This window comes from Crocuta crocuta, unplaced genomic scaffold (genome assembly GCF_008692635.1).
Source record: "Crocuta crocuta isolate KB4526 unplaced genomic scaffold, BGI_CrCroc_1.0 scaffold77, whole genome shotgun sequence".
NCBI classification, from domain to species: domain Eukaryota; kingdom Metazoa; phylum Chordata; class Mammalia; order Carnivora; family Hyaenidae; genus Crocuta; species Crocuta crocuta.
Window position 1 is genome coordinate 5,160,417 of NW_027532172.1, and position 13,023 is coordinate 5,173,439.

Genomic DNA, 13,023 nt, shown 5'->3' on the forward strand with positions numbered 1-13,023 from the left:
TAGGACAACCCTATTAGAGCAGACAGGCTTCCATCAGTTCTTTGAGCAAAATAAAAGGAGGGACATGTTGAATATCTTCCCTTTCTAAAGAAGGGGGATCACTCACAGGCTTATGATAACAAAAGAACTATGTCTAGAAATGTCTTATTTCAGAGTTGCTTAAGACTTTACTCACTATTCATAGAAAAACTGCTTCCTTACTAAATTAACAAATTAGGCTGAAGGAAATTACCTCTCCTAGAAATCTGAGAAATAGTTTGAAAGTAGTCATTAAACAAATTAAAATAGGGTTGCCTGGATTTACCTGTAAATGAAGATGAAAAGTTAAATCAATCTGGTAATAGAGAAAGAATCAAGAAATTTATTCTAGCTTTCTGATTACTGGTGAGTTAAATTCCTCAGTATTCCAGCTAATAAATGAAGAAGGAATGAGAAAATAAGTCTCCTACAAAGAATCACTAAAAAACAATAAGGACCTATATCTATACATTATAATATCGACCTTTTAAAAAACTTTTTAATGTTTTATCTTAGAGAGAGAGAGAGAGAGAGAGAGAGAGGATGAGAATGAGAATGAGTCGGGGAGGGGCAGAGAAAGAGGGAGACACGGAATCTGAGGCAGACTCCAGGCTCTCAGCTGTCAGCACAGAGCCCGACGCAGGGCTCAAACTCATGAACCACAAGATCATGACCAGAGCCGAAGTCTGATGTTTACTGGACTGAGCCACCCAGGTACTCCTACAATATCTCCTTTCTATTTTTTTCAAACTATGAACACTATCATTTGGTAACACTGTAATGATAGCATGATTCTAGGCACTAAACATAAACTTCTGTTTATTAGAAGCAGAAACAAGACATTATATGTCTCCAGAGGGAGGGACACCACAATGTCTATGAAGTACTGTTGCCCAAAATAAAAAAAAAAAAAAAAAAAAAAAAAAAAAAAACTTTCAAATCTCCACTTTTCCAANAAAAAAAAAAAAAAATCAGACTAAGCTTCTAAATCTACCATTTTACTAGAAATTTAGAAAGACTATGTTAAATAATAAACTAGGGACATATCAGCAAAATCTAGAACACAGAATATTCTATAAGAAAACTTGTCTCTGGGGGCGCCTGGGTGGCTTAGTCGGTTGAGCGTCCGACTTTCGCTTAGGTNCTTGGAAGGATAAGAGGGGTAAGAGCAAATGGAATACTATTAATTTTCCTAAAGAGACTTAGTCATATCAACCAAATGCCATATATGACTCTTGTTTGAATACTGATTTGAATAAATATAAAACCATCCATGAAATAATCAGGGAAACTTGAACACTAAGAGGGTATTTAATAACACTGAAAAAAAATTTTTTTTAAGTTTATTTAATTATTTTGATAGACAGAGCCAGCAGGGGAGGAGCAGAGAGAGAGGAAGAGAATTCCAAGCAGGCTCCATCCATACTGTCAGCATGAAGCCCAATGCAGTGCTTGATTGCACAAACCACACAAACCGCTTGGCTTCACAAATCAGATCATCATGACCTGAGCCAAAACAAAAAGTCGGATGCTTAACTGAGCCACCCAGATGCCCACATAACACTGAAAAATTATTGATAATTTTCTTAGTTGATAATAGTACTATTATTATGCTTTCTTTAAAAACCCTATGCTTTTTAGGGGCGCCAGGGTGGCTTAGTCGGTTAAGCATCCGACTTTCGCTTAGGTCATGATCTCGCGGTTCGTGGGTTCGAGCCCCGTGTCGGGCTCTGTGCTGACTGCCAGCTCAGAGCCTGGAGCCTGTTTCAGTCTGTGACTCCCTCTCTCTCTGACCCTCCCCTGCTCACACTGTCTCTCTCTCTCTCTCCCCTAGAAATAAATAAAACATTAAAAAAAAAAAAAAACCCTATGCTTTTTAAAGGCACCTGGCTGGCTCAGTTGGTAAAGTATGTGACTCTTCATCTTGGGGGTTGTTAGTTCAAGTCCCATGGTGGGCATAGAGATTCCTAATATTTATAGATGAAATTATATAAAGGACATGAAAGTAAATGACAAATCATTGTATTATTCTCTCTGCTTTTACATACAGTTTCTATTTTCCACAATAATAAACTAAAATGATTTGCCAGACAATGTTTTAATAACACAACAGATGAAAGCTTTCCTGATTCAGCAGTATGCTATGTAAGCAAAGGAAGTATCTGGGGCACTTGGGTGGCTTAGTCAGTTAAGCATCCGACTCGATTCTGGCTCAGGTCATGATCTCATGGTTGGAAGATCATGGAACCCCATGTCAAGCTCCATGCTGAGTGTGGAGCTTATTTAGGGTTTTCTCTCTCTCTCTCTGTGGCCCTCCCCAGCTCTTGCTGGCTTGCTCATTTTCTCTCTCTAACAAATAAATAAATAAATATTTAAAAAAATTTTTAATTAAAAAAAAAGGTGAAATGAAGTCAACAAACATTTAGTTGAAATTACCAAGAATATTTAAATTTTTAAAAAAAGTTTATTTTTGAGAGACAGAGCATGAGCGGGGACGGGGCAGAGAAAGAGGGAGACATAGAATCTGAAGACAGGCTCCAGGCTCTGAGCTGGCTGTCAGCCTAAAGCCTGATGCAGGGCTCAAACCCACAAACCATGAGATCATGACCTGAGCTGAAGTTGGACCCTTAACCAACTGAGCCACCCAGGCACCTCAACCAAGAATACTTAAATAAGCTTTACTTTTTACAATATAGAAATCTATATGCTCAAACTTACCCACAAGAGAAATGCAAATTAAAAAAACTAAAATTATAAACCCTATCTGGGCTTGTTTGTTTTTTAATTAAATAGGTTCCACGCTCAACGTAGGGATTGAACCCTTGACTGTTGTGATAAGTTTTTAAAAGGCAAGACAGGGGCGCCTGGGTGGCTTAGTCGGTTGAGCGTCCGACTTTCGCTTAGGGCATGATCTCGCGGTTCGTGGGTTCGAGCNAATAAAAGGCAAGACAAAAATACACCAAGAGTCACATGGTCTACTGACTGAGCATCCAGGCGCCCCCCCCCCAATAAATATAAAGCCTTTTTGAATCATAATGCAGCCGTATAGAAAAGGCAACAAATGAACATATTTCTCTCTAGCTTTTAAAGCCTTTGGTCATTTAAAAAAATAAAAAACAATAAATAAATAAATAAAACCATTGGTCACTTAGACTGTAAATATCAGCTCTCCGTTGAGAATTTAATAATTAATGTGTCTTCTGCTTTGTTTTCCTCTGGCAATCTGCTGGACAAAGTCTCACAGCAGCCTTTCAATCTAAAGCAATACCTACTGTCTAAAGGGTCTTCGTTAGCTGTATTACCCCCATTTTGCTGCCTCTTGTGACTACAGTCAGGAATGTTCTATTCTTATTCTCAGCTACTTACAGAAAATATAGTCTGAATAAAAATAATCAAAAATGGATCCTGGAGAATAAGTTTAACTCCTGGGAAAGGGGTATGAAGGGATTCCAAAGCAAACTTCTAAAAGGCAAGACAGGGCGCCTGGGTGGCTCAGTTAAGCGTCTAACTTTGGCTCGGGTCTTGATCTTGCAGATCATGGGTTCAAGCCCTGTGTCAGGTTCTGTGCTGACAAATCCTGCTTCGGATTCTGTGTCTCCCTCTGTCCCTTCCCCTTCCCCCTGCATCTTTCACAGTTCACTATAAATAATTTACTTGTAAACTTGTCCTACTTATTGATGTCAACATTTATTTACATTTTCCAGCCATAAAGTATTGGATTAGCTTAACTTTACAAGAGTATTCTTCTGGAAAGATGCTAAGATTGAACTGCACACAGACAACACAACTAAAACCATGAAATGACTTCGAGTCTACACACTCCAGCGTCCCCTCATCCTCTCCCTGTGAAATGACACCCCACCCTCCCTGAACTCAGACCCATCACCTTGAAACACTTACTAGTCTCAGCAGCTCAATTTCCCACAGAGAGATGGCAGGAACCCCAAGTTCAAGAGAGAAAAGAAATAAAGTACCAAGAGAGATGGTGTGAAAAAGGGGGGAAAAAAAGAATGTAGGGAGAAGCAACACCAACAGCGATTCCCCTCCTTGCTGCACCGCTGCCCTAGTAACCAACTGTGCTCCGGAGCCAGCTTCCTTTCACCTCTGTCGTGAGGATGGCACATTACATATCTCTCATTCAGAAGAAATGTTCACCAGAAGAGTGTTCACGATAACACTTAAAACTGCTATCTTTCGGGAGTGCCAGGATGGCCCAGTTGTTTGGGCGTCTAACTTTGGCTCAGGTCATGATCTCACTGCTCATGGGTTTGTGGGTTCGAGCCCCGCGTTGGGCTCTGTGCTGACAGCTCAGAGCCTGAAGCCTGCTTCAGATTCTGTGTCTCCCTCTATCTTTGCCCCTCCCCCACTCGTGCTCGCGCACTCTCTCTCTCTCTCTGAAAACTACATAAACGTTAAATGTAAAGTTCAAAAAAAAAAAAACTAGATAAACGTTTAAAAAAATCAGCTATCTTTTGGCACAACTTAAGTTCACAACACACATTCATACATTTCACAAGGAGCCCACCTTCCATAGATACATAGATACCTTACATAGATACAGCCATGTATGAGAAATAACTTCCCTAACAAGCGCAAGAGTTGTTTGATATTTTTCCTGGATGTAAGAACAAAGTAAATTCGAATACCAGATAAACTTTCGCTTTACAAATGATAATGTGCTTATAGAATTCTCTAACATCATACAAAGAAGAGGCTTTAACATTAAATAAATATCACATCAAAACATACAAAGTAACACCAAAACTTACCATCCCTGTTCATTTTTATACTTGTAAGCAGCCCCAAGAATGTGACACAAGGTGCCTCCAGCTTTGAAATCCATGAAACATTTTGCCTAAAAATGATACAAGTTACACATGAGAAAAATAAAAGTTCTGACAAAATTACTCAGAGTATGTCTGAATTCAAAGTTTTATAAATGCAAAAGATATAAACAACTCCTAACTTAATAACCTCCTTAAATAATTTCTGGAACCAAATAAGGTTTTATAAGGAAATTTTTCCTAAAGTGGACTAAAATTTTTTTTATTTCAAGTAACATTTTACTCTTTAAACAAAGTCACTGAAAAACAAGATTTACAAAATATAAAATGTTTCATCAGGAAACAGTAATGGAATGAATATTGATATACTGCAAATGCCATTAGTAAATATACAATTTGATATTTAGGGGTAGCTGGGTGGCTCAGTCAGCTAAGCGTACACTCCTGAATAATTTTGGCTCAGGTCATTATCTCACGGTTCATGAGATCGAGCCCCGCCTCAGGCTCTTTGCTGACAGTACGAAGCTTGCTTAGGACCCTCTCTCTCTGCCCCTCAACTATTCACTCTTTCTCCCTCAAAATAAAATTAAATAAATAAATAAATAAATAAATGCTGACTTTTGAAATGTATAAAATTCGAGTAACACAATTTCTAAAAATGATTTTACTGTAAAGTAAGAAAATATTAGTATGTCAGACTTTTTTTTTCAAATTCCCAACTTTAAGTCATACAAAAATTATAACTGAACTTTTGCTATAATATTTTAATGACCACTGAAACATGGTTTAACTATTAAATTATATGTAAACTTATAGCTAGACCTGTACAATATCAAAGAGATGTTCACTTTATGGATTATAAAAGTAATGGTCAAATAGATCAAATGCTGAATGACTTCCACATTATGGAAGTAAAAGTTTCACATAAACTGATCATCAAATGGGCTAATAAGAAGAAAATATTAGAAACACATCATGCAGGGGCATCTGAGTGGCTCCTGTTAAGCATCTAACTCTTGATTTCAGCTTATGTCATGATTTCACAGTTCATGTGTTTGAGCCTTGCATCAGGCTATGAGCTGACAGCATGGAGACTGCTTGGGATTCTCTCTCTCTCTCTCTCTCTCTCTCTCTCTCTCTCTGCTCTTTCCATCTGCTCTCTTTCAAAATAAACATTTTAAAAAAATACATTAAAATAGGGGCACGTGGGTGGCTCAGTCGGTTAAGCGTCCAACTTCAGCTCAGGTCATGATCTCATGGTTTGTGAGTTCAAGCCCTGCATCAGGCTCCATACTTGCAGCTCAGAGCCTGGAGCCTACTTCGGATTCTGTGTCTCCTTCTCTCTCTGCCCCTTCCCAACTTGTGCTCTGTCTCTCAAAAATAAATAAATGTAAAATAGAAAAAAAATACACCCTGCATTTGTTCCCTGAAAATGATTCTTACAAAATAATATAGGAAAAGAACAGCACGATGTCAAATATTAAGAAGACAAAAAACAGGGGCGCCTGGGTGGCTTAGTCGGTTAAGCATCCGACTTTCGCTTAGGTCATGATCTCGCGGTTCGTGGGTTCGAGCCCCGCGTCTGTGCTGACTGCCAGCTCAGAGCCTGGAGCCTGTATCAGAGTCTGTGACTCCCTCTCTCTCTGACCCTGCCCTGCTCACACTCTCGCTCTCTCTCTCCTAGAAATACATAAAACATTAAAAAATTAAAAAAAAAAAAAAGACAAAAATCAGAATGGTTGCTAGGGGTAGGGGAGAGAGAGGAATGGAGAGTCATTATTTAATGAGTACAGAGGGTTTTTTTTTTTAATGTTTATGATTTATTTTTGAGAGAGAGAGAGAGAAACTGCATGTGCAAGCAAGGGAGGAGCAAAGAGAAAGGGAGACGGAGAATCTGAAGCAAGCTCCAAGCTGTCTGTGCAAACACCAATGTGGGGCTCAAACTCATGAACTATGAGATCATGACGTAAGACAAAGTCAGACACTCAACTGACTGAACCACCCAGGCACTCCAGAGAATTTCTGTTTGGAAAAATGACCAAGTTGTGGAGACAGATGGTAGTTAATGTTGGACTACAATGCGAATATAAGAAAAACGTCACTGGAATATACACTTAAAAACAATTAAAATATTTTAGGGGCACCTCGTTGGCTCAGTCAGTTGAGCATCCAACTCTTGGTATCAGCTTAGGTTGTGATCTCATAGTTCATGGGGTCAAGCCCTTCATCGGACTCTGTGCTACCACTGCAGAGTCTGCTTGGGATTCTCTCTCTCCCTCTCTCTTCCCCTACCTCACACTCACTCATGCTCTCTCAAAATGAATAAACATTTTTAAAAAACAATTAAGGGGTGCCTGGGTGGCTCAGTTGGTTGAGCATCTAACTCTTAGGTTTTGGCTCAGGTCATGATCTCATGGTTTGGTTTCTTGGGTTCAAGCCCTGTGCTGGGCTCTGTGCTGACAGGGAGGAGCCTGATTTGGATTCTCTGTCTCCCTCTCTCTCTGACCCTCCCCCACTCGCACTATCTCTGTCTCTCTCAGAGTAAATAAACTTAAAAAAAAAAAACAAAATAGGGGTGCCTGGGTTGCTCAGGTGGTTAAGTGTCGGACTTAGGCTCAGGTCATGAACTCGCAGTTTATGAGTTCAAGTCCCATGTGAGACTCTGTGCTGACAGCTCAGAACCTGGAGCTTGCTTCAGACTCTGTGTGTCTCCCTCTCCCTTTGTCCCTCCCCTGCTCACGCTCTCTCTCTCTCTCAAAAATAAGTAAACATTTAAAAAAAATTAAAAATCAAAGAAGAAAAAAATCAAACTTTAAGTCAAAGTGGCAATCTTCTGAGGTTTAAAAAAAACACCACACTAGGATGACACAGGGTGGGGCTGCTGAAGAGACTAAACAAGTATAACAAGCAAGTATAACAACACTGATAAGGTAAAGGCTAGGGTTTCACTGCCAATGCAAGGACAGAAAATAAGACTATAGATCTAAGCAAGGGAGGACATTAGAACTAAAACAGTCACCCACCTCCCACTCCCCCAAACACACACAGAGAACCAGGACTATCAAAAGGCTGCATCAGTAGAAAAGCATAAACTGGAAAAAAATATCTGCCAGCCAAAAATCAAAGAAGATAACAAGCTTCCATCAAAAGACAATTTGAGTTTGGAACTTTACAACTCAGTTAGGAATCCCACAACAAATTAACATAAGAATTGGTCCTAAATTTAGCAGGTCCTCTGAAGTGCCTTAAAGAGCAAATTCTCAGCCCAGACCAACAGGATTCCCAGATAAAATTCCACTGAAGAAGTGCTGAAATTCCAAAATTCAAATACACAAAAACTCCACAGAACACAAAAACACAAGACACAAATCCAACCTGCTTTCTTTTGTTTATGTAAATAAAGTTTTATTGGAGAAAAATCCATGCTCACTGTGGCTACATTCACACAAGAACAAAGATGAGAAGCTGCAGCAAAGACAACACATTTACTCTCTGATCTTTTACGGATAAAACTTTACCATTTGGCCTTTTACAGAAAAGTTTACTGATACCTGGTCTATACTACAATTAAGAACCTTTGTTCACCCAAAAATATCATGAGAGGAAAAAAGATAAGCTACCAAGAGGATATTTACAATAAATACTTCTGATACAGGACACATAAGAAAAACTCCTTTTAAAAAAAATGAGAAAGAAAAAAAGAAACTATGTCGGTGAGGATGTGCACTGTTGGTGGGAATGCAAATTGGCGCGGCCACTGTGTTAAATAGTATAGAGCTTCCTTAAAAAGTTAAAAATAATGGGGTGCCTGCATGGCTCAGTTGGTTAAGCATCTGACTCTTTGCTAAGGTCATGATCTTGGGATCATGCGGACCAAACCCCGCATCAGGCTCCACACTGAGCATGGAGCCTGCTTAAGATTCTCTCCCTCCCTCCCTGCCCCTCTCCCACTCACTCTTCCTCTCTGTAAAAAAATTTAAAAATTAAAAATTAAATAAAAATAAATTAATTTTTTTTTAAAGTTAAAAGTAGAACTACCCTGGGTCACCTAGGTGGCTCAGTCAGTTAAGTGTCAGACTCTTGATTTCCACTCAGGTCATAATCTCAAGGTCTGTGAGTTCGAGCCAGCATCTGGCTCTGTACAGACTGCAGAACCTACTTGGGATTCTCTCTCCTTCTCTCTGCCCCTCCCTGGCTTCAGCATTCACATACTCTCTCTCAAAATAAATAAACTTAAAAAAAAAAAAAGAGAACTACCCTATGATCCAGTAATTCCACAACTGGGTATTTACCCAAAGAATACAAAAACGCTCATCTGAAAGGATATATGCACCCCTATGTTTATTACAGCATTATCTACAGTAGCCAAACTATGGAAGCAACCCAAGTGTCCATCAAAAGATGAATAGATAGGGGCACCTGGGTGGCTCAGTCAATTAACCATGTGACTTTGGCTCAGGTCACAATCTTGCAGTTCATGGGTTCATGCCCTGCATCAGGCTCTGTGCTGAAAGCTGGGAGCCTGGAGCCTGCTTCGGATTCTATGACTCCTTCTCTCTCTGACCCTGCCCTGCTCACGCTTTCTCAGAAATAAATAAAATATTTAAAAAAATTTTTTTTAATAAATAAAAAAGATGAATGGATAAACAAAATGTGGTGTGTGTATATACATATACTTATATATACAATAAAATATTATTCAGCAATTTAAAAAAGTGAAATCTTGCCATCTGCAATGACATGGATGGAGATAGACTATTCTGCTAAGTAAAATAAGTTAGAGAAAAACAATTCTGTGTCTTCCCCCTCTCTGTCCCTCCCCTACTCACACTTGCATGTGCGTACGTGCTCTCTCTCAAAAATAAAATAAACATTAAAAAAATAACTAAAAAATAAAAAATGAGAAAGACAAAGACAGGATTTTAAAAAAATGGGCAGAAGATTTGAACAGGCCCTTCAATAAAGAGAACAGCAAAATGGTCAATAAATATGAAAGGGTGCTTAACTTCACTAGTCATTAGCAACTAAAGAAAATGCAGTATCACCACAAATCCACCCCAAAACTAAAATAAGACAGAAAATGTCCAAGCATCAGTGAGAAATAAGAGAATGAGAACCCCTGTATACTGCCTATGAGAGTGTAAACTGATACAACTGCTCAGGAAAATTAGCAGTATCTACCAAAACTGAACATGCACAGCCCATGACCCAGCAATTGCTGATAATATTCCTAGGAATTCCTAGTAACTTGAAAACAACAGATTCCTCTCAGACCTCCCCATTTATTCCTCTGTCCCTCAGTCACTTAGTAGCTCTGCAAGGAATGATTATAAAACCAATGATCAGGTCCAACTCCTTTTCATTTTAAATTTTTTTTAAATTAAAAAAAATTGTTTTTAATGATTTATTTCTGACAGAGAGAGAGAGACAGTGTGGGCAGAGGAGGGTCAGAGAGAGAGGGAGATACAGAATCTGAAGCAGGCTCCTGGCTCTGAGCTAGCTGTCAGCACAGAGCCCGATGTGGGGCTTGAACCCACGAACCATGAGATCATGACCTGAGCCAAAGTCGGGCGCTTAACCAACTGAGCCACCCAGGCACCCCTCCTTTTCCTTTTCAAAAAAATTTTTTAATGTTTATTTTTGAGAGAGGCACAGAGACAGAGTAGGGGAGGGAGGGGCAGAAAGAGAGTGAGACACAGAATCTGAAACAGGTTCCACACAGATCACAAGATCATGACCTGAGTGGAAGTCAGACACTCAACTAACTGAACCACCCAGGCACGCCTCCAACTCCTTTTTCTTATCATTATAAGCCTCTTCTTATCAACTTCCTTCTCCTACAAATTTATTTAGCACACAGCATGGTTTCCTAAATCAAATGAAGGAAAATGATTGTCAAAGTAACAGTCCTCTGATTCCTACTCTTTCCATTACACCAGACTGAACAAGTTCATGAGGATGTCTGCCATAAGGTAGGTCAGTCACACTTACTGGATAGAAATTCCAAAGTGTCAGAGAGAGATAGCCAATGGACTGTTATTCATCTAAAAGGTCCCAAAACAGTACTACCCAGTCGAAATATGCGGCTTCATTTGTAGAAATGGCTTTCACAAAAAATTTTATCTTTAAAATATTTACATGAATTACAAAGATATATATAAAATGGTATTATTAAGTTCCTGTGACAGTTAGAAAGTAACTCTAAAAAATTTATTGTGAGTCCCTGAAAATAGGTGTACCCACCTCCTCAACGTATCTCCTTTTGAGGACTAATAATTTCACTAAGTTCAGAGATGTAAGTCAGCACTGTGCTTTACATTTTGGTAGATACTTTAAGATCAATTTCAGAAATTAAATACAGTTCAGTTTTCCAGCTAATTTCATCAACAGCCTTTCACTTTTCTTGGCTGTCAGAGCATCAGAGCAAGGGCATATCAATCAATAAATACATACTAAACACTTGTAGTGAGTAAGAAGGTAAAGCAAATCCTACCAATGGTTAATTGATAAAACTTTGCTTCAATTCAAAGGACAGTACATTGCTTTGTTAGTCCTCAGGTTTACACAAAATTCACAGTCTAAGCTAGGAGTTGAGTTGAAACAGAAGACCTAGCTCTTTGGGGTCATCCTCAAGAGCTGAAAGTGATAACAAACTAGTATTATAAATGTTCAAATAATATCTCTAACTTAGATCTGTATTTTTCCTTTGACCAAGAAAACTTTTGCTCGAAAAAGGCAGCAATCAATTTTCATGTTACTTCTAATTTCTTGAAGAGCTTTCATTATCACATATCTTGTGATTCTCACAGCTATAGCATAGCATCCTTTGAGCAAGAAACAGTTTCCCAGGGGCACCTGGGTGGCTGAGAAGGTTGAGTTGGTCTCAGTGTACTAGTCATAGTAAGTAACTTCCACAATCTGAATTAAAATCATTTATGAAAAGTCTATAGCTAACATCATACTTAATAGTGCAAAAATGAATGTTTTTCCATTAACAAGGTTAGAATTCCACTCTTAAAACATTTATCTCTGGAGAGCCTGGGTGGCTCAGTCAGTTGAACATCCGACTTCGGCTCAGGTCATGATCTTGAGGTTTACAAGTTCGAGCCCCGCATCAGGCTCTGTGCTGACAGCTCAGAGCCTGGAGCCTGCTTCTGGTTCTGTGTCTCCCTCTCTCTCTGACCCTCCCCCATTTGCCCTCTGTCTCTCAAAAATAAATAAACATTAAAAACTTTTTTTAAGTTTTTATTTACTTTTTCCAGTAATATCTATATGCAACATGGGGCCCAAACTCACAACCCTAAGAACAAGAGTAGGATGCTTCTCTTACTGAGCCAGTCAGGAGCCCCTTGCACTTATAACTAAAATTTGTTTACATTAATGTAGTAAGTATACAAAACCTAGAAACAAGTGGAAAAGACACAGGTGTAGTCTGGAGGAATCCATTCTGCAGGCTTCTGAATGCTCTCTCCCTCACATGAGAGGTCACACAAAGTGCATTCTTCCCCAACACTGAAAAGACAGCAGCATATAGGCAACATTTCTGCCCATGGAAGCCTGTGAGTCTCACACTCAAGGATTTTATGGGGGGGGCGGTGTCTAGTACCTTTTGTCTAACACATACTAAAATTCCACATTCCTCAGGAGCAAAGCAGGTATTCATTATAAGCCACACTGTTTGTACAAATAGTGTACGCTCAGGAAACTACTCTTCTTATTAGCTGACTAGGAATACTTAGAGTCAGATTCCCAGATGCCAGTCAAGGCCCGACTGGTGAGCAGGCCTAACTGAGGACAGTAATCTCAGGCTTGCTATCTTAATTCTTTTCTGCACAATATTTTTCTTTTTTTTTTTTTATGAAAAAAAATTTTTTCCTTTATAAACTATTTTTTTTTTTTTTACAAATAGTTTATTGTCAAGTTGGTTTCCATATAACAGCCAGTGCTCATCCACAAGTGCCCTCCTCCATGCCCATCTCCCCCCTCCCCCCACGGTATTTTTCTTTAATCAAAAATTTTAAATTCTTTATATGTTCCACATATATATTACTTTTAATTTTTTAACATTTTTTCATTTCTGAGAGACAGAGAGAGACAGAGCTTGAGTGGGAGAAGGGCAGAGAGAGGGAGACACAGAATCTGAAGCAGGCTCCAGGCTCTGAGCTGTCAGTACAGAGTCCCATGTGGGACTCGAACTCACAAACTGCGAGATCATGACCTG

General features: G+C 39.1%; 1 protein-coding gene across 1 annotated transcript in view; it reads right to left on the bottom strand.

Annotated features, from left to right (window-relative positions):
- Nucleotides 1–13,023, bottom strand: part of SMARCC1 (SWI/SNF related BAF chromatin remodeling complex subunit C1) — a 172,263-nt gene that overhangs the window by 148,429 nt on the left and 10,811 nt on the right. Inside the window, exon 3 of the mRNA XM_077777037.1 lies at nucleotides 4,788–4,873. Within this exon, the coding sequence (XP_077633163.1) occupies nucleotides 4,788–4,873 (86 nt within the window). The remainder of the gene's footprint in view (nucleotides 1–4,787; nucleotides 4,874–13,023) is intronic.